General features: G+C 44.7%; 1 protein-coding gene across 1 annotated transcript in view; it reads right to left on the reverse strand.

Annotated features, from left to right (window-relative positions):
* LOC138480617 (collagen alpha-1(XXI) chain-like) overlaps positions 1-24,660 on the reverse strand; it is a 703,399-nt gene that overhangs the window by 165,442 nt on the left and 513,297 nt on the right. Inside the window, exons 18-19 of the mRNA XM_069612315.1 lie at positions 9,112-9,156; positions 807-860 (exon numbers count right to left, since the gene is read on the reverse strand). Of these exons, the coding sequence (XP_069468416.1) occupies positions 807-860; positions 9,112-9,156 (99 nt within the window). The remainder of the gene's footprint in view (positions 1-806; positions 861-9,111; positions 9,157-24,660) is intronic.

The raw sequence follows: 24,660 nt of genomic DNA on the forward strand, positions 1-24,660 counted from the left end.
GCTCACCCCCCCTAGCACCCGCCACGCCATGGGGACAGAATGAACCTCAATACCTAGATTCTTCAGAAAGCTGGACGAGTGTGAAAGATAGATGTAGCCGCCATTTTGAGGGAACTTCTGAAAGGGTTTTGTTGAAGCTCACCTAAAGGCCATTTGGCAGCAGAATGCTATCTTAATGGAAAACATTACACAGGCAATGTTTCCAGTTTTTATTTTCCAGGAGTTCCTGTAAACCTTACACATGTTTTTATAATCCATTACCCTGAGTTTTTAGTGGCCCCCTCCTCCAGATGTGATAATCAAAGAGACCAATGGCCCTGCGTTACAGGCTCATAGCTGTGGAATCAGCTCTCTCTGGGCACTTCAGCCCTCCCCCCTGGCCTGCTGAAACGCCATCAATACACTTTTGTTCGACTACTTGTTCCCTTGAAGTGTCTACAGTACAGGGGATGTTCTCATGCCTAGATGCGATTTAGCTCCTATGGCGCACCGCAGAAATACTGTAAGTTGATGAATACAATAAATAAATGGTTCACTAAGAAGCTGGAATGCAACGTAGGAGCACATGGTGGAAACCCAGAACCTTTGATTCTTTTGTCTTGCAATCAATACTGCAAGTGACGATGGGTGAAATGACCACATCTCGCCTCTCTGTGGTAGCCTCCCTGAAACCTTGCAGGAGTCTTGAAGGTTGCCATCTTAAGCAGTTTGCATCATAATCTCCAAAATTTCCCTGAGCGCCTGCATCTGGCTGAGTCTGCAGAAGGAAAAAAGTGGGCCTGCATGATGCCCACAACTGCACTTACCATTGGGCCTGGGCTTCCGCTTGACCCTTTCTGACCTGGGAAGCCTCTTTCACCCTGAAATGTACAAATATTGGTCAATATTATCAACCATATTTCAACTGAATGCACATGTTAGCTACTACTCAGCATTCTTTTAAAAAAAACATCAGATAGAGCTCACAGCAAACATGTACAGCAAAACTAGGACACAAAAACAGAGTTATTCAAAATTGTCATTGTCTTATGCTCATCGATTTTTACAAAGAATGCAAAAGAAATGGTGTTGCTATCCCCATTTTATCATATAAATAAGGAACGGTTACAGATGCCAAAATATCGAACAGCAAGTACATCGCCCTAACGTTGGGTGAGCGGGGGGGGGGGGGGGGAGGAAGGTCACAGCAGTATCAAGAATCATTGACTAGTTCCCAAATATTGCCTAGGGTTCTAATGAGCGGAAGGAACACAACAGGACTGCTGCATTTTCCTTTAAGGGCATTAGCTTCACAACTGCAACATAGGACACATATATTTTATTTTCACTGAAGGTCAAATCTTCACATTTTTTTCACCCCTATAATAGGCCGATGGCATCAGTCCATAAAAGAGAAGGTATTACAGTATTTACAGCCTTAATTCTTTGAGTATCCTTCAGAAGTATACTCTACAATATCCCAGTTCTCTGATTGGACAGATTCCAGCCATTCAGAGAAGCGGGGACAGAGCTGCTGGCATACCATGCTGTGGAAGGAGAAGCAGGATTACCCCCCAGATTTAGATGTGGTTGTGTGGTAGGGTATCCCCCTAATCCTACTACAGGTCCCCTTTCGAAAATACAACTGATGAAAAGCTGCAAGGTGATTGCGGTCGAAGGTTGTGCATATGATCCATACAGTACTGTTTCCTGTTTTCGATGTCAGGTGACATGGAACATCGGCAGCATGTGCATTGCTCAATACTGTTCTGCCATTGGCTGGAAAGGCAAGAGGGGGTAGTCCCCTTAAGTCAAATTCACCAACTCAAAATGAGAGCAACATCCCGTCTGCTGCTGCAGGTCAGCCAACAATAAATACCCTGATCATGATTACAGAAATCCACCAAGTAAGGTAAATGCTTATTACCATGTATCCCAACATTACGCTGTTTACAGTGAACAGCCTACTCCCAGAGAAGCATACACTAAAGAGACTAGACATAAAATTAAAAGTGTGGCTTTTAGGTGGGCGATCATGCACTGCAAGGGAAGGAGACATGGAGACTTGCTTATCATTTTCACATTCTTTATTCAACTACCAGACATCCCGTTTCCAGGCTCCTCCCAGGGAAGTCATTTCACCAAATTGCCAGGGGTAGCGGAAGTGACATCACACTACCCTTCACCCCCTGGTGACATCACAGGAAGTGATGACATTTAACCCCACCCCGAAGTGATATCGATGGAACGCGTCCTTTTACCCATTGACAAAACAGGAAGCGCTATCACATTTTGTACATTACAAAAAATATGGTTACGATATCACTATAATGTGATGTACATTTCATACAAGAATGGATCGCCATATGTATCGTTAAGATCAGTGTGTATAGGCCCATATTACCAAATTACTGTGAGTGCAAGCAGTTGTCCGTGACCAAATGATAATGATGTGTTATTATATAACACTTAGGCTTAAGCGCTTTATATGGAAAAAATATACACCTAATATCACCCAACCTGTGTTGGTACTCATTTCTTGACCTCAGAAGAATGAAAGGCTAAGTTGAGGCGTTTAAGAACAGACTAAATCAGTGACTCACCCTCTTAAGTGTGACTGAAATAAATCTTTAATGAGTCTAGCAATTATTGTACAGAATTCCAGAAAGACACATCATTTGGTATTCATAATCTTTCTAATTTAGGGTCAGTGCTGAAAGTGTTAGACTTGTGTCACTCCTTTTCTTCTTTTTTTAAGGGCTTTAACAAGAAAGCCAGCCACTCCAGAACTAAAGAGCCACAGGGTGATGGCCACAGCCCACGAGCTTGCATTACAAAAAAAAAAATATATATGTTTTTTTCTTTTTTTTCTAGAGGTCGCAAGGGTGACCACAGAGGTCACAGTTGCGACCTCTGGCAACCCCTAAATGACATCCCTGGCTCCTCCTCTTCCTCCCAACAGTGACGTCTCCTTAAAGGGGCACGTCCAATTGCAAATCCCTCATAACACCTCCCCCTCCCTTATCGCCTTACGCCCATCTCATACCTCCTCAATGAGTCTGCTGGGCTTTTTGATGAATTTGTCTCAGCCTGTCGTCCTTCTCGGTTTCAACATCCAGGGGCACTGTAACATCCCGCTGTATGGTCCCCCCTTCATCCTTTGTTGTGTCTTGTGTAGTCTGTATCTCAGTCTGTTCATGGCCCAACGCTCCCTCACTCCCAGTTATGAGGTGCGAGAAGAATGACGCATTCCTGGTCACTTCCCTTTCGCCAGATTCATTCCTTCAGCTTGGAGTAGTAGGATTCTTGCAGTGTAGGCCCTCATTAGATAACCAGTTGGTACGCCCGTCACGGTGTGCGGGTTGTTCCTATAGTGATGTAACATTCAGCACAGTGCCCGTTGGACTGGCATTACTTCAATTGCAGCCTTCTGTAGTGTCCTCTTTATGGTTGACATAAATCGTTCCACCATGCCGTTGGCCTGGGGCCACAGCAGGGTTATCTTCTGGTGTGCAAACCCAAGGTGTTTCCCAAACTTGTGAAATTCCTGGCCGTTGAACGGCAGCCCGTTGTCTGTTTTCACTGTGTGGGGAACACCCCACTCACTGAAGGCCACATAGATGACCCCCACCTCCTGTTTGAATGCTGTGGAGGCGGTCCTCACAAATGGACAAAACCTTGAAAACTTTCCCATCATCACCAACAAGTAATCTCTGGTTTCTAACAGTCTGTTAAAGTCCATTGCGACCCTGTCCCACACCTTCCCAGGAATCACTGTAATTTGTAGCGGGAGCAGCAGATCACTCTTGGACGCACACTGGCATGCCTGAACACCTCCTCTACCATTGTATTCATGAATGGGAACCACACTGTCTGTCTGAGCATCTTCTTGGTCGCCTCGACCCCCCGGTGTTCTTCATGCACCTGCATCACTAGACCTCTCCTGAGGGAGGATGGTATCACAAGGTGACAATTCGGAAATGGCTAGCTCTTTACATATTTTTGCCATTCATGGAAGCAGTCACTTGAAGTCCCTCCACTTGTTGGTACTCATCAGTTCTCTGGGCATACTGATTGATGGGTCCGCCTGCAACCCTTTTACCAGTTCTTCTGGAGTCAGTGCGGGCGCTATGGTATGCTCGGTAATGCAGCAGAGATACTCTGCGTCCCCTTCTCTCGGTGCCAGTAGCATGGTGTTTGGGTGCCTAGAGATGTAGTCGGCTGGATTGTTGTCCCCTCCTGGCCAGTGGACGATGTCATAATCGTATTCCTGGAGACGGATGCCCCACCTCTCGTTCCTCGGGTTGCCGAACAGCGTCAGGAGGGCTTGGTGGTCAGTTACAAGCATGAACCCCTTTCCAATCACGAAGTGGTGAAAGTACTGACATGCCCAAACTGCACCTAAACTTTCTTTCTGCGCCTGCGAGTATGCACTTTCTGTCTGCGATAGAGCGCGGCTGGCGTAGGCCACCACAAAACTCGCCAGCACCTCAGGTTGTTCACGTTGGCCAAGTATAGCCACAAGCCCGAGGGGCTGGCATCAACCACAATCTTGGTGTGCCATGCCAGGTTGAAGTAGACTAGATGTGTTGCGCTTGCCAGCTCTGTCTTGACAGTCTCAAACACACTCTGACATTCCTTTGACCAGTGGAACGGCGCATCTTTCTGCAGCAACCTCTGTAAAGGTTCAGTGGTTATGGTGTATATCGGAAGGTACCAGGCAAAGTACCCTGCCATTCCCAGAAATGATCTCACACCCGTCACTTTTGCCGGAAGATCTCTGATGGTGCATATCTTCTCCGGGTCCAGTTGTATACATTGGCTGGAAAATATGTGGCCGTAAAACCATAGCCTGTCCTTGCTGATGTTGCACTTTCATAGTTCAATGTAAGCTCAGCCTTACTCAGCATATCACACAGTGCCAAGAGGGATTTATCATGCTTTTCCTGGGACCTCTTGTACACAAGAATGTCATCGGAGTAGTTAAAAGCCAACCTCTCGGGGATCAGCACCTGCCTGATGGCCTCCTGCAAAATTTCTGCCGCCGAAGCTATTCAAAATGTAGGCATTTATATCGAAACAGCCCATCATGGGTGGCAAATGTGGTGATCACCCTCAATTCTGGATGCAATTCCAACTGGTTACAATCCTGATTGAGGTCCAGTTTAGAACATTTCGTAGAACAGTTCAGTTGAACATTCATGTCCTCTATTTTTGGCCCTGGATGTCTCTCCCTCTCAATGGCAGTGTTGGCCACTCTCATGTAAATACATAGGCCCTCATTACGACCTTGGCGGCAGCCATGCCGCTATTGGCGGCATGGCTGCCGCCGAAATCGCCTCTGGGTCCGGGTCTACAGAATGAGGAATTACCGGGCCATTCCGAGTTCGGAAGGCCCGGTAATTCCTCCCTCCAAGGACCCGGATCCGGTCCTTCCCCATTCCCATTTCAGCCCCCATAGGGCTGAATGGGAATGGGAGAGGGAGCAAACAACGGGCCATTAAGAGTTGGCCCGTTGTTTGCTCCCTCTTCCCCTCGTGGGACCCGGTAAGCACGCCTGGTTTGACCAGGCGTTACTTCCTGGATCCCGCGAGGGGACCTCGTAATGAGGCGGTATGGGGTAAAAAGTGCCGGCACCTTTTATGGCGCCACTAAGCCCGTACCGCCAGGGTCATAATGAGGCCCATAGTCTTAGTTTATTCCCTTCCTTTGGCACTATGACCAAGGGTGAGATCCACAGTGTGGGGCCAGTTGCTCTCTCAATGATACCATGTGATCAGCTGTTTCAGTTCTCTTGACACTGCCTCTAGTAGGTGAAACCCTACCCTTGTGGGCTGCTATGGAACAGGCCTGATGTTTCCACTGATGTGCAGCCACACCACAGTGTCTTTCAGCTTTCCTAGTCCTTGAAACAGTTCCAGGAACATTTCCCCATCAGCACCCTGGACATTCAAGCAATGTTCTGATCTCCCACTAACTCTGCACTGCATCTGACAACATCGTTGTCCTGGAAGAGAATGTCTATCAGGCGAGCTCCTTCGCTGTCCGGTAGCTGAGTAAACACTTCCCACTGACTGGACTTCTCAGCACGTTAATGGTGGTGTCATTCATCTTGCCTTTGTGTGATAGCGTCCCCTGAAACTGTCCAAGTGACGGTAGCAGCGAGTGCGCTCCCCACTGGAAGATGTGCACTTTGGACTGTGTTAGCTCTCTCCTGTCCCCTGTTTGTAGGAACTTCTGCTCCCTCATGATGTTAACAGTGGCGCCCGTGTCTATCAAGAAGCAATACGTTGCATCCCCCATCTTGACCATTACTTTCGGGGCTTCCGTTCCTTCTTGTTCGCTGTGCATCAAGTTGACGAACTCATCAGTGTACTCAGGGTACAATTCCTGCGCATATTCATCATAATCGCTGCATAAGTCTTCTGGATACTGAAATTGGTCAGCGCCATTTCCTGCTTGTGGCATCTGGTCTTCACTTGGGGTTACTCTGTATTCTTGACTCTGGCCCATCACCGTAATTATCCTCCTTGGCATCTGTGGGTAGAATGGTGGTGGTCTCCACTGTTGTTGTGAATTTGATCATCTGTCCAGCAGGTGCCATCCAGTGGGTATCACTTGCGACTGCTGTCCCGGTGGGAATGGTCTCCCTTCCCGGCAGATGGTGTGCAAAAGACCCTCCCGGGCACACCTCGAGCACCCTTGGTTGATGGCCGGCCACATCCCTGAGTACGAGAACGGCTGGCCACATGAATAGCACAGTCTCTGTGGGTGAGGCCCCGTCCTCACCTACATGTAACTGTCTCTCTTTGGGCTTCTATATGTGGATATGTTGATGGTATTGTCCCTCGATGTCGAGAGTGTTGCCACCATCTCCTCCATTTCGTTCGTTTTCCCTACTGTCTCCATGCCGGTCGCATGGATTTCAACTCTTTCGTGGACCCGCACCATCTCTTTAACTTCATTGATAGTTAGCAGCTTCTTCAAGAACTGCGCCCACAGGGCAGACGACACACAGCCCTCTATGACCGGAAGTTGGATCACCTCATCATCGGACAGCTCTGAGATTTTGCAGTGGACTAACTTGTGACGGACGGTTGATGAACTCCTTAACAGTTTCATGGGAGGACTGTTGACACTAATTTGTAGCCCCTTTTGGGCTGTATTACCAGCTTTTTGTTCAGCACCGATACGAGTTTGTCATCGGTGGTCCTCACCTGCCTGGATCGTCTTGATGATGCTCTTTATCTCCTTAGCGACAAGGTTCATGAAGATGTCTTTCAGGACTTGCAACACTTCCTCCCCCGCGGCACTGATGAAATCATAGAAGTCATCAGCCTATTCGATCCACCGTGGCCCTTGTCGTGTTGTGGTAGGAGGGCAAACGGGCACAGTTTTCTGTGAAAAGCCACCTTCGCCGTGCCTTTCAGTGCCAGACGCGGGTGTTCTGCCTGGTCAACCATAATAGCGCCTTGTCGATCACCCTACACACCTGGTAGCTATTCTCCTCTCTCCTTCTCAGGGCATCTGGTCTGCAGCCCTCCATGAAGCATTTGTCACCTCTTGCCACTCCAGTGCACACGTGCCGGTGTGATCGGCCACCTTGCTGGGTGGCTGGGTACCAGTGGTATGCTGTAGCCACAGTTGCAGTGCCAATGTACCCTGGGCCTGTAATGCCAGTGCAGGGATCCACCGCCACCCTCCTCAAAATCCTGATGGCTGTGCTGGGTCAGGTGTTGAACTGACCCTGCACCCGTCGTGGTTAAGTGGCTCTTTGCTTCTCCTTAAAGGAATGTGTTTTTTTTTCTTTCTTTGCCAGTCTTTCTACCGTACTTTCATCCGATGTCCACACCACCTTGTGGGGCAGCGTGAGGCCGCTGCATAGGGCTGTCGTGCCTGGGGGTTTGGGGGCCTCCAGGTCGTATTGCAGGCACCAGTAGTCTAAATGAAGCCTTCAGGCTTCTGGACATGCACACAGCAGTGCACATGGAACCTGCCAGTGGCACTGACACAAAGGAGGGGCAAGCGGATGCCGGCTGCTCCGGCCCAGAACTATGGCTGGAACCCAACGGGGACCCAAGCTGCGGTGCTGGCCAGGACTTGGTGCTTGCCGAGAGGAAGTAGGAAGCAGCATGTGAGCCGCAGTGATGCAGATAATGCATCGACAGACACGAAGCACCGATGGGGCACCAACAGGACGCAGAGGCAGGCAGCTCTCCACAGAGCTTTCAGAGGACGCAGAGGAAGTGCTACTTATGGGAACCGGCTTGTGACCCACTCATCACCAGTTGTTAGGGGCACAATTATGAGGCGCACGGGAAGGAGACATGGAGACGTGCTTGTATTTTTCACATTATTTTATTCAACTGCCACACATCCCGTTCTCAGGCTCCTCCTCTTCCTCCCAACAGTGACGTCTCCTTAAACAGGCACGTCCAACTGTGGATCCTCATAACATGGCAAGATACAACAATGCCTGCAATGCTGTCCTTATAGAAGTCCCTAGAGGGTCTGTGATAGGAAAAGACTTGTGTAATCTCGTGTAATTCAGAGCATTTCCTTCAAATCTTAGTTGCAACCCCATTTAAATAGTGTAGAGGCCAAAGTAGGGAATCACGTAGAGTGGGATGTTTTTTGCTTGCTTGGGGACTAAAGGCCATCTTGGATATCCAAATCTTTGGATCTTGCACCCATGGATTTTAAAAGTGAACCATATACATTATTATGCCAAAATAAACAGTTTGCAGTCCTGTAAATAATGAACTCAGGAGAGTGTTAATTATTACCCGTAGTGGAAAAGTGAAGAGTGAAGGTCGAATTCCTTGGTTTTCCATTACGTGGTGGAAAGGAGGAACATTGCACAGGGGGACTTTGGCACAAAGTGCAAACGGAGCTGGTCCCATTTAGTGCAATCACGTGGGGACCAACATGGCCCACTCCGATATCTTTGAATGTATCAAAGCCTTGCTTACTTGAGGGACTGGACTCATTTCAAATAATGCCAGGCTAGTGGGGGCTTGTCAGGTTATCTCAAGAAAACACATGAAGCTTCTCAGAAGGAGATGGCGCTAACAGACCTAACGCTGTGAGTGCAGAAATACATCACTCTTAAAAGACAGTGGTCCGATTTACCTTCATCCCTGCTGATCCCAGTGGCCCGGGTTGTCCACGAAAGCCCTAAAAAAAGAAAAGAATGAGTTATGCACTTTATGAACCAGTTGTGTGATCACAGAAAACTGGCAACCCATCATTTTGCAGAAAACATTCCCCTGAACACCATGAAAGGTCCCTCCATGTCGCCTATTCTTTGAGGCGGCTATTTTACTTGCACTGCTGTATTTACTTCCTGCTGGCTAAACTTCCTGGCCCCCATTGCAAGAAAACTGGAGCTCAGCATGGGACTAAGATGTGGAAAGAATGGTATTGCACTGTGGCACGGTCACACCTTACCTTTTCTTTTTACAGTATAACGTGTACTAACAGCAACATCAATCTGCGTTATGCTCATGGACCATGCAAATAGAAGAGCTGTCACAGCAATCCATGCCCTGTTTCTGCTGGTGCCAATGGAAAAGCCTTCTTAATCACTAACATCTCATTTGTTGTATATTAATGAAGCATTCTCCTTTGTTACAGCCTCTCCCTGTTGCCTCCCCACTCCCCCAAAACAAACCATACATACCTCTTCACCACCATTTCCCTCCCCACTTAACTGCTGGACAAGAGCTTCGTGCTCCGGTCCCCGGGTCCTCCTGCTCCCAGCCACCACTCTAGAAGTGGAAAATTGATTTAATCCTTTAATCCTTTTTTCTCTATGGCAGCAGCCATCTTTTTTTTTCTTAGGGGTTTGTTGTCGCACAATAAGCGCAGCCTATCTCCTGAAGAAAAAAAATATATTTGCACCACGGATAAACCCTGGGGTGCGAATGGCTTTCACCACTGCGTCGGCAGGCGGACACGGCTGGTAATGGCCCCCAGCCCTCGCTTTGCTTGGCCCTACCCAGTTCGGGCTGGCAGGCCATTACCGGTCATGTCCATCCACTGATGCGGGGGTGAAAGCCATATGAATCACATGAACAGAAACACACACCAGTTTGCAAAAAGTGGTTTCCACAAAATGGACCTATTTTGCCTCGTTATATAGAAATATTGTCTGACAGCAACATGTTTCAGTCTACAACTGTTAGTGTAAGACCTTCGTCAGCAGGTGAAAACATTTTAGCTGCTTTAGGTTGCACAAATCTCAAAAGATTTTAAAAAAATTGAGGACTGGATTAGTGGAGTTACACTTCACGGGTGTGTTTTAATCATTTTATTCTAAACAGAGTGAACTGAACAGTTTCTGCTCTTCCTCGTTAGTAGGCAGGAGCCTTACGTGTGCCAGTGATTAAAAGGTATATATATACCTGTGCAGCTTGTAAATGGCAGAGAAAAACCTTCAGAGGAGGGCAAATGTCTGCTTTACTCAATCGGAAATATGAAAGTGCCTACCATGATTAGATTACTTTTTGACCTTACTGACCCTATGTTAATTTCAATGCCGGATCCTAGAAGGTTAACCATGGGCACCGATTATTGTTCTTTCGTGGGATAAATGTGAAAGTACAAGAGCTCATTAGGCAGGATAGAATGCACAGATGTATAAAAAATATTCTGCTGTTTAATTGTCATTGAGATAAAAGCCATATGGTTTACCTTATGATAGTAGTCAGTCTTGTGTTGAATAATATTGGTAGTGTTTTTATGCTTTTTTGCTTCAATTGACCTGGATGTAGCTTACAGATGAGTGATCATCAACATCTCTGATGTAAAAAGATGGAAAGTTCTCCATGGCTCACACGGGATAAGACATTTCCCAGGGAAAATGTATAAATTCCCCCTCCAAACTAAGGGATCAGTGATGTCACAAGTGTTCCTACCAATTGCAAAGAGAAATTAAGGGTTGCGTGGCATGGGTGATGTGCAATAGAGGTTCACTTTCTCAGGAAGCATCTTCGGCCACTAGCTCTCTTGGCACGAGTAAGAGTACTGCCAACAAGCACCCTGATTCACAGAGCAGTGCAACGTGTATTTTTGCAGTGCAAAGTGATCGTGCAAAGTGACTTTGCACTGCAAAAATACACTTTGCACTGCTCTGTGAATCAGGCTGTTTGCTGGCAGTGCAAAGTCACTTTGCACTGCAAAAATGCACTCTGCACTGCTCTGTGAAACAAGGGGTTTGTTGGCAGTGCAAACTCACTTTGTACTGTAAAAATTCACTTTGCACTGCTCTGTGAATCAGGGTGTTTGTTGACAGTGCAAAGTCACTTTGCACTGCAAAAATGCACTTTGCACTGCTCTGTGAAACAGGGTGTTTGTTGGCAGTGCAAAGTCACTTTGCACAAGTGCAAGGTCACTTTACACCACGCTAAAAGATCCATGAATAGGGCCCTAAATTATATAGTTCTTACTACCGCAGTCTTTGCCATTTGGCAGCACTGTACACACCAGATGTTACTATTACTCATTGTGATTTTTCTCAGTTTCACAACAGAATAAAAGACGGAACGCTCATTTTCTACTGACCGTATACCTGTGCGCACGGGTTTGCGGACAGATCAGGAGAGTAATGAACTGTCTGATCGAATAAACTCTAGAAAACTAACAACGAAAGTGCAGGAGTTGGATAAACAGGAGCGAAACGCATCTCCTGGGTATCTGGGATTAGCCAGTGAGCAGGTGCTACCCCTGGGGAACGAGGAGCTGGTACATAGCGTTCCACACATCTAACTTCCACATAAGATGCACAATTAACATTGTGTCCATTATTTATGACCCCTTATGCATTCAATGGGATATAGATGTGTCCTAACGCCAAATGTAGCTCCTGGTAGCGGCTGGTGTCAAGCTAACCAGGCATTTTGAGTCTACAAGCAGGATATAAACAGCTCTCAGCTCCCCTCAATTTCGAACCGTGAAGTGGGTCTCTGTCAAGTGTCACAGAACATGCAATGTGCTATCGTCCTCCTAATATCTGCTCTGACAAAATACCACACTGTACGTTAGAGGCACAATTGAGCATATTGCTCTTTTTCTCACGCTTACAGCTGTTTCATAAGCGCATGGCACCACTATATTGCTAACGATATCTCCCCAAGATGTAGACAATAAACACACAGGAGGCGTTGACTATCCTTTGTCGATTAGAATGATGAGTGCTTTTCATTTTTGCACCTCTGTCAATCTATTTTAAAAGCACGATTTCACATTTAACACATTTTTTGGCTCACTGGCAATAGTTTAGTGATTCTTTTTTTAACCACTTCACCTTGTGATACAGTCCACAATGTCCTTGCATAATCACAGCCAGTTGGGGGCGCTATTTGTTTCCACGCTGGTTTAGTATGCATGTGTAATTCAGATGGGGGTAGTGACAGTGGGGAACTTAACTATGCCCTGATGCCCAAGGGCTTAGGCGCTTACTAATAAAATAAATAAATAAATAAATAAACTGGATGCTAATAGAGGCAATTTCTACTGGCAAGCCATCAGGCCATCTTGCGTTTACGTTTGCATCCAAAGTTCAAAGTTACTTGACTAGAAGGTATGAAAATCCTGGTGAGTTAACCCTGTTTTCCTTTACTTTGATGCACAGCGCAAGCCCGTAACATTCTGATATTTGACAGCTAGAAGAAAATACAGGCAAGGACATTCTCTTATTTTTTTAGGTATTCTCCTCCAGATCCCTGCTGCAACATACTGTGCCGCAATATTATTTTGAGCTGTGTGTCAAAGGGAACTGTGTTAAACATCAACCTTAGTCAAAGCCACAGTTTCGTTTTTATTTTATTTGTTGTGTTGATGCCTCTCTCGCCGTCTGCCTTCAAAAGTCTCCATGCAGTGAGGTATTCAGACAAGAGGTGGGCGAAATTCCTCAATTTTGTTCCAATGGAAAATTGGCAGATTCCTGGAAAAAGGCACCTGATATGCCAATTTCGCATGCAATTGGTAGTTTCCCACAGAAAATTGAATTTAAAAAAAAAAAAAGAAATTTCTGGTGTTTCGACCACTTACATTTGTTTTGTTCCCGAAATCTCGTTTTTTTGTGTATTGGACCCAAAAAAACATGTTGGGGGAAAAACGACATTTCAAGATGTGGGGGAAAAGGTAGAAAACTGGCCAGCCAGAAAAAAATTATTGGCGAATGTTGCCAATTCCATTTCATCTGCAGTAAATTCGCCCACCCCTAGTCCAGACACTGTTATTCTAACCCTCCTGACAGTGAACTCCAATCTGCTATGAACCTCAACCACATCTTGTGGGCCTCCATCCCCTCCCCAATTGACAGGCCCTACACAGATTTGAGCACAGCCACTTTGTATTTTATTTGTGTTTTATAAAGCGCCTTAAACCAAGGCGCTGTACAGAGGACGAGAAACAGTCCAATAAAATGAGTAAAGAAAAATTCAGAAAAACAATCAATCAAGGGTGTTTCAGCAAGTGAGACTTCAGCGACCTACGAAATAAAGAATAGACAGAGTTAGAACGAAGAGAGTAAGGAAGAGCATTCCAGTGAAGAGGGGCTAAAAGCTTGAAAGTACAAAAGCGGGATTGAGCACAAGGGGAGCAAGGTGCCACCACTAGAAACTGGGAATAAGAGCGCAGAGCATGAGAAGGAGTATAGCAAGATGTCAGAGCAGAGAGATATTTGGGAGCCAGACCATGGAGGAGATTTAAAGACAAGGCAGAGAAAATTTAATTTGATTTGAGTGTGAAAGGATAACCAGCCAAGAGTGGTAAGAGAAGAGGAGATGGAATGTTGTAAAGATAGGAGACAGAGAAGATGGATAGAGGGGTTGAATACAGATTTGAGAGGGGCAAGACAGGAATTAGGAAGTCCAAAGAGGCAGAGGAACAAATAAAAGAGTCGGGAACAATTCAAGAAGGAAATCAGGAGTTTAGAAGCTTGAAAAGTGAGAAATGGCTGTGCTTCACTTTGCGATCCTTTCCACTTTTCTTTCACCCTTATTAGAAAAGATTAGGGCCCCTGCAAAGCCAAAGCATACATCCACGCCTTTTAGTGAGCCTGGGCAAACTTTCTCAAAGGAGATTGGTCGCCCCTGCAAACCTGCTTGTGAGATTAAGGTAGATTTGCTAATTCCCATGGATTTTTCTTGTAGCCATTTTCTCACCTTCCAGAGCCTTACATCTTTAGGGAAGTTTGGAAGAAGTTTGGGGAGGTTCCACCTGATTTGTGGGAAACAAGCATACACAAAAAAGTTAAAAGGCTCCAGGAAGGTGAGTGGTGGCTTAGCAAGACACAATTGAGTCCTGTACATCTGTGAATGTTATTCAAGTAGGACAGCACATTAAACTCTGCAGTAGCATATCTCAGTAGGTGAATGCACCTTCTGCAGAGATCTATGTAACCTGCAGATCCCAGGTTTGAATCTGGGTAAGATGAACTCAGCCTGCCATCATAAAGTTGAAGTGGGGAATTGTAAGATTGCATGCCAGACCAGCAGAGTCTGTCACATGTCAGCCATGCCTGGCTCTGATTTTCATCATTCAGAGGTCGACACTTTATGTATTATTGAGGTTTATAATATTACAGTACAGGGAATTCATAACAGACACTGGGCCTCATTACAAGTCACCCGGTATGGAAATAATGATGGCGGTAAACCCGCCGCCACCGTTGTTTCCATACCGGGTGATCTCGAGTCCTGCAGGCGGAGGTGTCATTCCCGCCAGGTCTGACCTGGCGGGTTTAACACCGCCCGCCTGCAGGCGGACGTGGAAATACCGGCACCATCACGAGATGGTGCAGGTGTTTCCATGCTCCCCATTCCCATTGAGTCCTATTGGACTCAATGAGAATGGGGATTTACCGAATTCCGCCTCTGGAATTCCCAGGTCACCGGGGTTGTAATGCCTTGGTAATTCCGGGAATCACGGAGGCGGAATGGTAATAAGAGTCCGGCGGTAACCGAGCTGGAAAAACCGGCAGGTTACCGCCGGACTCGTAATGAGGCCCATTGACCTCTGAAAAGTCTATAGGGCTGGGAAAGAGTCAGTCATGCATTAGGGGTGTGCAAAGTTTCATCTGGCTGAGTTTGCTTCCGTGAGGAATAATGAGATTATTTATTTAATAATAGGGAGAGACCGTGGTTGCAGGTCAATGGCCTCATATAGGCCAGTAGGACTGAGGCAGAGTCAGTCACATGTCAAGCATTCACGACTCAGACTCTGGCGTTCCTTAAAAAATGCCATTTAGTCGAGTAGGATTTCAATGTTATGAGCTCTGTAGCTGGGAAAAACACATATGGACATTAAGAGGGCTATGGGTGCAGGGCGTGCCCTACCGGCACCCGTGACTCATGTATACAAGGGATCTTGCAAGCATATTATTTTTGCCGCAGCACAGCCTCTTGGAAATGTACAAGCCCCATTTGTGAATAAGGTTACCTGCACAGTTCTCAAAGTAATGCAATTAAAAAATGCACTCTCTGTATGTTTTCTATTTGCACAACCTTTTGTGAATCTTGCACCAAGTGTTTTTTAAAGATTATCCTTATCTTTCAGCTGCAAACAAACAGTTAATTTTGGTTTCTACATCAAAGAACACGCCAGGTGCAAGCAATTAGTCATTTAGACACTTTGCTTTCTTTGGGCATTCGTGGCAGAGAAGATTCTGGACTTATGAGTTATTTCATTAACTTAGTTTGCTTTGATTGTGTGTTTGCAGGAAAAGGTGTGACCTCTTCAATACAATGTTTACAGCAACATTTCATCAGCATGAATTGTCATAGGCTTAACTATCTGTCACCGAAAGAACCTTAAATGTTCGACTGAACCTGAATCACCCAAATACAGTAAACATTTGGGTGATTCAGGGTTTTTGCCCAGGCTTGCTTCTACGGACGAGAAACCCATTGCAGCAACTTTAGATCATACATACTTCAGGGTATGCACAATGTGGCATTTAAAGATCAGAGCTTCCCCAAGACCCAATATGTTTAGCTTTGGCATAGTAAAACAGTAGAAAACAGTACGATTCTCGTAGTAGTGCTCGCTACAGTACCTCATGAGTTGCCATACACCAAGTAACACCAAAGCATGAAACCAGTCCTTAAAAACAGTGGACATTGCAGAAGGACTGGCATACTGCAATCCAGTCTGGGTGATTCAGTAATCAGGGCCACCTGGTTTTTCATCCTGAAAATACAAGAATCACCCCTCTGAAAGGTTTGACTCCACACCTGGCAAGAAACCTTATTGCATCTACCGGAATAGTGTCTCCTGTGACTCCCAAAAGAGATAATGCACCTTGTAGTGATCAAAACAAATGTAGGACTTTTCTATGGTGATGAAAACATCTTTTGACACCATAACCGTTTACATTTAGGTACAGAGTCCGCAAATAAAAGAAAGCCCATTTGGTGTTTAGAGGCCTGGAAAAATAAAAAGATAACACTGGCAGAGAGATTTAAGCCCAGCTTGCAAGGCTTCTTCCTTTTTAAATTTGAGAGTTCAAACCGCTACACTATCAATATTCTAGTGGTCATGCACATATCAGCATATATGAACTTACAAAAGGAGCAGACTACATACAAGTGTGCACAGTACCTTCTCTGACATGGCATACAGTGCCTATGCTACAGGGTATTTATTAAATAATCTGACAAGTTTGTGTATGGCTTTCCACCAGGGCACTGAAATTTGATTTTAGCGCCACGTAGCGCTACATATTAGAGAGAGTATTGTACTTTGGCAAATAGCACATTGCATGCAGTCGACAGGCAACAACAACCACAAACAAAAGTTCTATATTGTATTGGAAGCAGGCACTGTGGGAAATAAAAAATAAAAGGTAAAGATAAGATACTCAGAATCAAAACTTGTAATAGAAGTTTTCACACAGGCAACTTAAAGGGCCAGTAGGAAAATCATACTAAAACACACATTATCTAAAGCCAGACAGAGCAGCCACGAGTTATAAGTACCTGGCACCTGAAAGTAATAATAAGGAAACAAAGGGCCTCCTACACTTATATGTGATTGAACAACCTACTTGATCGATGGCCTTACATTCTAAAAAGCTGCATTGCTTATTACAGCTCACATTTATTGGCAAATAAGCAAAGGTCAAAACTGTTTACCTCCACATCAATGCTCATATGCTACCGGTCAGTGTTTGCATGTGAGTATGAGTGACACGTCCACCATAGACTGTTGTTACTGAGATTTATACTTTGCACCACTGCCATTAAAAAGGCCTCCAGGCACTCTGGTATCTCTGAAGGTGGGTTAGATTAGAGGGGAAAGAGGGAAAATGCAAGATAGCTTTGCTGTTGTGTTGCTGTGTGGAGGAGTTAAATACCCTGACCTTTGTGTGCGTGTTTGCTTCTTGTTCTGTGCTGAGAATATACAGGCATTTATGTCTAGGGGTGAGCCTCAAGTGCCTGCAGTTGTAGGATGCATTGGCCAGGACTGTGAAATGTAAGTTGATTGTAGGCGTGAAGCATTCTCTTGTTTTAGGTCTCATCTGCAGCTTATTCAGTTGCTTTAAATGAGTGGCTTGGTTTGTAAGCGTATAGTGTGTTTGCACATAAAGAGTGAGAATGTTAGCGTAAGGAGTTTAGTGGGGTGCAGTTGGGCAACTTGGAGTAACTATCCTGTGTCGCCATGTTGATGTCTTGGTTGAGGTGCCAATTGGCCAACATCTCAGTAGGGATGTTCTTTGGATAACATACTTGTGAGGAGTTTTCCTGAGGCCTCCTTGTGTGGGCTTGTAGCTCTGGTAGTGTGCAGCAACATGTCCAGGATGAGAGTGGGGGAACATGGGGAGTAGTGGAAGATATAGGTAGCAAGCAGCAGTGAGTATCAAGTAGACAGTGGGAGCAAAAGGTTCCCAATGAGAGCTCAGAGTAAGGATTGTACGGAGGGCAGGGTCCGTAGGGAGTCCCTAGGACTAATTCAGTATACTACATGGTCAAGGGGCAATATCTAGGAGCCCGGCTCATGAATTACATTGGACATCAGGGAGCAAAGTCATAGTAGGGCACTAATTGCATTGCATTGCAGGGACACAAGGCAGATAGATCCCAGAGGGGCAAAATAACAGTGGGAAACCCAGGAGAAATAATTCTGTGGGACACATGGGAGCAAATCCAAGTGAACAGAATCACAGTTGGACACCTTGGAGTGGTATAGTATACAGTAGAAATTAAAATGGTAAGCAGGTTAGTCAGCGTTCTGAGCAATCATGCCACAAATAGCAAGAAATAACTGGCTCAAAGCAAGGCATGATAAGGGCATGACAGAGCATGACAGGCCTTGCAAAGCATTAGAAGTCATAGCAAAAAGACTGAACAAGGCAAAACAACCCAGTCTCCTCCAATGTGCCCTCTAATAACGTTTCTGTATGTTTTGGAAATGTGGAAATGTGTGTTTGTGACCACATTATTTTCCATTTGTGCAACTGACTAAAAAGCTAAGTCATTACTGAGATTTTTGTAGTTAGTGAGCTATCAGTTATTTGCCATAATGTCACTCACTACGGGCTGCATGCCCTTTAAATCACTCCTTTTATGCAGCGCTCACGACACCATCTGTCCTGATTTCTGCTGTACTTTTTTTTTAATGCTGCCTACAGAAGTTTTCACAATTACATTGTCAAACGTTTTTCTTTAGGGTGGTACTAAGAGAGCTCATAAACCAGGTCCAGGACTTCAAGTTCTGCTACGGTACCTAGCAAAATGACTCCTGTGCAAATAAAAGACACATATGTACAAAATATAAAGCATTGTATGAACAGTATAAAAATACAATAAGTTGTGGATATTCATTTGATGAGTTGCAAACACTGCTCAGAGGCAATGAACAGCACTTATTTTGTTACTAGAAAAAAGTTAATCTGAAAATGTATACATAGTACAAATATCATTTATGATAGCTCTTGTGACTGGAAAAACATTCAGACATGATATATTATTTGCCAGACGGAATAATGATAAGCAAAAGAAGTGTGCCAGAAAACATGGCAATAATAGTTCATGTGTCAAACGAATTAAGTATTTCAGAGGCCAGATGAACATGCCTCTAAAAATGTGTATGCTAAGACAATAATTGCATTAGAATTGCTGCTCCACAGAGTATGATAATCAGAATTCCTGGGTATTGCCCAGCAACAAAATGACATTGCCCTATAAACAGAGAAGTAGCAACACTTGTTCATAGTGTGTGCTAGCGATAAACAGAGGACCAGAAACTTTAATTTCCTAAAAACAAATACCCCCCAAAAATAGAGTGTAAAAAAGACATCTGAAAAAAGGGGAAACAATGGAGTCTTGGAAGCCTAGCCCCTGCTCCCACCCACAAAGCTCCATTGATATTTTATTTATCACTGGTACTAGCAGAGACTTGGCACAGGAAGGAACTCTAGTAATTGTACCGCTGGATTGTAATTATATCAGTTGTAGATTTACATATATTTCCTCTTGCCTAAAATTGGCAATGTAAATTACTGGGCATGTGCCAAATTCGGCAGATCTGCTCATAGGGGTGAGGAAACATGATCTTTTGAACCAAGAAGGCCCTGGACTCCAATTGCTTGACAAATGTTGCAGCCATTGTATCTTCACATCCAAATTCTGAAGCTGTCTAAATAAAAATATAGGGCCCATGGTTACAAACACTTTAAGGTTACAGTAAGTGTTCTGAAACATAAAATGAGCACCAAGCCCAGTGTGCATTATGTAGTGTGAATAGAGATTTAAGCATACAACTCTTTTATCACAGATATATTTGTTGAATATAAAGATTGGTGATGATTCTTATGTTCCCAAAATGGCTCTCACCCACATAGGGTGAAGGAGAGGGCAGAGGAAGAGGCTGGGGGAAGAGAGAAAGGGAGAGGGAGAGATAGATTGGCATAGGATATGCCAGGTTGAGCTAGTTATATTGAAAAGGCTCTGCAGGTGAGCAAAGAAAAGAAACAGAAGGTGCAGTTGTCTAGACTGCTACTAGAGGTAGCTGTCCTTTGATGTAAACAAGCACTATGTTTCCTTTACTGTTTGTACATCTGAGTTGGATTTAAAAAGGCTGCTTTGTTCTTTACCACAAAGGATAGTGATCCTTGGCTGCTAACGATCTTGCCCCTCACCCACAAGATGGCCTCTAAGTCTTCCTGACAGTTCTCAATGAAATATGAGGTAGGCTCCTCTGAGGATGTTAGCAGAAAAACACTCACTACAATTGTTGCATACCCACCATGCTTTCCATGCAATAAAATATTTAAAGCCTCACTATTATATTACAGGGCAGTTTAGGAAGAGTGAGAAAAAATGTAATGAACCTTCAACCATACAGATAATTAGCAGGACAAACACGATTATTTGCAAGATCCTCTCCTAATATTGTTGGGTAGGATTATACAAGTGCTTTGTGAAACCTTGATTTAAATGAGAGATCAGTGTTTCCATTGAAGGTATGCATATTGCATGAAAACTATGGAAGAATTCAGTGTAGCTGTTGCCCTAAGGCCACCCATAATACTTTGGACGCCAAGCAAACGATATTGCAAAATTGTTCTCCCTGATAGGGTCATGCTAGCACTGCTAAAGCAGGAAAGGCTTAGTATGAAATGTCTATACAAACTCCATACAGGGCACAGAAAAATGGTTGTACACTCACCTTCACATAGTAGGGATAACATAAACCATTTTAGACCCGCATTTTAAGAGTAGCCAGTGTAAATTAGCTGTCTAAACAAAGAAAGCAAATGGCAGGTAAATGCTGTTGGTTGTGCATGATCAATGCTTGAGAAGGTGGTTATTGTGCGTGTAGGTAATGCTCTTTTGAGTGACACCCCGAGGGATGCTGAGCAAGCACTCATGTGCACAGTTTAGGAGGAACATAGATCTCCTCCCCACAGTCTTGCAATTAGCCTCTACAGACAGCTCCCATTTCACTTTCTCAATATGCCACTATCAAAGCCTTTCGTTCACTCTCTTTCTCTCTCTTACTTTCAATATCTCAGATAGATTGCACACTGTGCGCAGCAAGGATTCATGAAATGGCAGGTGAAGTGAGGGGGCAGACTGGCAACCCCACCCACTATCTTCAGAAATGTGCTAAGGATGATCAGACAAATGATCCGACTTATTCAGAGGAAGTGCTGCCAGAGATAAAACCCACAGGTGCTCACTTCACCTTCCTTAGTATGTTAGTGGGAAGGCTGAGTGATGTCTCAAACCTCCCTCTGACTTGCTCAGCTGGCTCAGTGGGCCCAGCTGTGAATTGTACCTGTTGGGGAAACTCATGTTAGGCAATGAATGGTGTTTTTCAGGCATTTAACAGGAGATTGCAACAAGGACAGAATTCTTGGTTGATTATCCCTGAATTTTACTCCAGTGTCTCCAAAAGGATTCAAATCCCCCTCACACAGAATGATGTTAAAATCCTACACTTGGTCCTTCGATGGGAGATCAGTCGGATAAGGATCCAAAAGCACAAATGTTCTGAGAAATCACCCTGCACTGGCAAGGCCCACCCTAAACTGGTCTAGCAAAGAAAAACTTCAAAATCCTCCAGCGGCCCCTGGAGACACTAGCAGTAACATTTCATGTCACCACCGCCTTACGTTCCTGGGTGATGCGGAGCAGAATATGTGCCTAGCTGAAGGTTTCTTAAATAGTGGATTGCAAATATTAAAAGACTAGGAGATTTTTTAAAGGTGACACTTTTAGATTGGACTGAATGGCACACCTGCTGATGATTATGACAATGAATGCTTGGCTTGCAATATCCTGTCATACAGCCCAGATACAGATGTGCGCATTTATACTTCATAGTTTAAAATTGGGAGCACACCGTATGATGACTATTTATTATTTTATTTTATAGAATCCTTTAATTGGTTTTTCGTTCACATGAAGTATCTCCAGCAAATATTCTCAATGTGACCATTATGGGACCACGTGAATAAATCTAAGATAAAATACCTTAGGGTCATTTTAAATGAAGTGCAAGTTGCGTGAAGGGGACCACCCAATTTAACACGTAAGTGCTGTTGGCTCCTCTGCATGCATTATTCATCATTTATAACGCATAGTGGAATTGTGAAGATCAAAAGGAAGCGAAATTGCCTTTATTCTTCACCTTTACGCTCTCTTTTGCAAAAAAATAAAAATGCTGCCTGCATATTATGCTTTGCAGGCAGCGTTTTATAATGGATTTCTATAGACTCTGCCTGCTATTTACCAGGTGCAAATACGAGACACATTGTATAGGAATCCACTGGTTTTACGCCTGCATGAAAATCCCCTGCAGGTGTAAAACCATGTGCTTTTCCCAGGCGGAGGACGAAAGCAAAGCAGAGTTGCAAATTCCACTTCGCGCCCCTTTCATCCCTCAGAAAGGCACGAACATGGGGCAGAGCATTACATGTAATTACACCTCGCTTTTACACCTCCATTTAATGCACCATCTCTTCACCAATGGACACCCTTTTATCCGATGTTTTTTTTTTAACATGAATTAAACAATATTGTCATCATTCTGTATGAGCGACAATAAAATGCATTAGCCATTTAATCAAGAGACTTCTCATTCAGACATGAATTTGGTACATTTTTATCCTGAAATGTAGAATGTATTCACATATTGAGCAATCTCTTGTCTCAACCTGAGTCTCCACTTATTTTTCTCAGAAACCTTTGCTGCATCCACCTGGGTGAACATGTAGCTTTCCCCTTTACATTGAATTCTGAGCTTTGCAAGTTGCCAAACACAGCTTGGATAATCATGCAAGCGTTAACTTATGTTCTTTCTAGACAGCATTTCCCTAACCCTTGGAGAGTTTTGTGCTAAAAATCAGGACCCATGGGGATTCCACCCTTATCACATTGGCTATGTTTCCATATGGCAGTCAGAGTCCTCTTTCCCATGCTGGGTTCTTGGGAAGTCTTAAAAACCTTGCCACCCCCATTTGAATCCTCTGCACCCTCACAGTGCAACCCTGATAGCTCGCTCCTTTGCATTCACATTCTGGGTCAACCCCTCTTTCAGATGTTTTCTTAGTTTTATTCTCTTCTCCAGAGATGGTATCGCGACGGCGACCTACTCAGATTTTGAATCGCTGCCACCTTGTGTTCCAGCTGGAGAATGGAGACAGCCATACAGTTCTGAGACTCATCTGCCTTCCTTGAAATGGGACTATATCCTGCACCTTATATTCCAAGGCAGCTGAGACTTTCTCCATTCCCTTTTGTTAGATGCCATTCTACTCCCCAGTGAAGTAAACCATCCCAGTGATTAACGCTTTGCGTTGGTTCCCATCAAACGATTGGCAAGCAGAGGCTGTTTCAACATGCAAACTTAGCAAAACAGGTCAAGGGGGATCAAGCACCCAGAACCAAGCACCCAGAAGACCCTTTCTGGCAGGAGGTAGCACATGCTAGGAAAATCAGGAGACCACGTCCCAGCTTTCCTCTATGCAAGATAGAGCCCTCTCCTGGTGGGGAGGGTTTGGGCACCTACGGTCTTTGTGTGAAAGAAAGTCCTCTGAGTAGTGAGCCATTACTGGCAAGGTGGGCATGACACACCACTGCTCGGCAACAATAGGCCTATCCCAGCTGTGCAGGAAGACCACTCTTCCACACCCCATTGATCACACCACCACTCATTGAGGAACCCTCCTCCACCCATCATGCTCAGTGTAAAGCAAATGTCCCCGTTATGCCCCTATTCTTCTGGTTTAGGGAGCCCTAAGTTCATTGGACTACTACACATGATTTCCCCTTAACGCCCCATGCAGCCATTTGAGGGACTGAATCAAAAGGAATTGGTCTAGTTACTTTGTAACCAGAAGGACTTTCACCTGACTGAATTATTATAAAATCTCTGCATCAAATGTTTCAGTTCCGCAATGAAACCCGCGACCAACCACCAACATAGACAAAAATTACAAATCCGAGGAACCTTTCATTGGTCTTATGTAACAGTGCTACACCATTTTTAAATCCACAAAAGCCATTCATTGTAGGCCTGGCATCCTGGCCGTGCTTGTCACATTTACAGCTTGATCAGAAAATCTCACCTGAGGTCCATTTTATGCACATTTTCTCATTCAAATGAATCGTGCATATTCTGAAACCTGCCTGTATTTTAACATTCAGCGGTTAGAGTTGCATTGCTTTATATTTATTTTTAGTTTGGGCTATTAGGTGGCGCTTGCACACTTTTAATACAGAGTGTGCATCTTCTGTTAATACTGACAAACGTACCTTATTACACTGTGGGAGAAACAACATACTCGTTTTTTCTTTTGATTAGCCATAAAGCTTGTGGTGGGCTGTTGCTTTTACAGTGTAGTTTGATATTAGGGTATGCCTTCAGTTTTAGCCGCTATCTATCCAACAGCCTCTCTGTGAATTAAGCCTATGGTCAGTGGAAGACTGCCACTATGGTTGGGGCGGTGGGCACCACGTGCCACCAGTGTGCTTTATTTCCATGGTGGACTGTGCTACCTGCCTCTGAGCAGGAGTGTGTCCACCACTGCGCAATTCTTTTTTTCGTTTGTATGCAACAGACCTAGGGCAATATAATGAGAGGTGGAAGGGAGGTGGAAGCTGGGGCCTCGCTGCCTCTCACTATTGTGCTAGCAGCGTAGATACACTGACTAACAGGAGAGGAACC

This window comes from Ambystoma mexicanum, chromosome 5p, assembly GCF_040938575.1.
Source record: "Ambystoma mexicanum isolate Mex_15411 chromosome 5p, UKY_AmexF1_1, whole genome shotgun sequence".
Taxonomy (NCBI): domain Eukaryota; kingdom Metazoa; phylum Chordata; class Amphibia; order Caudata; family Ambystomatidae; genus Ambystoma; species Ambystoma mexicanum.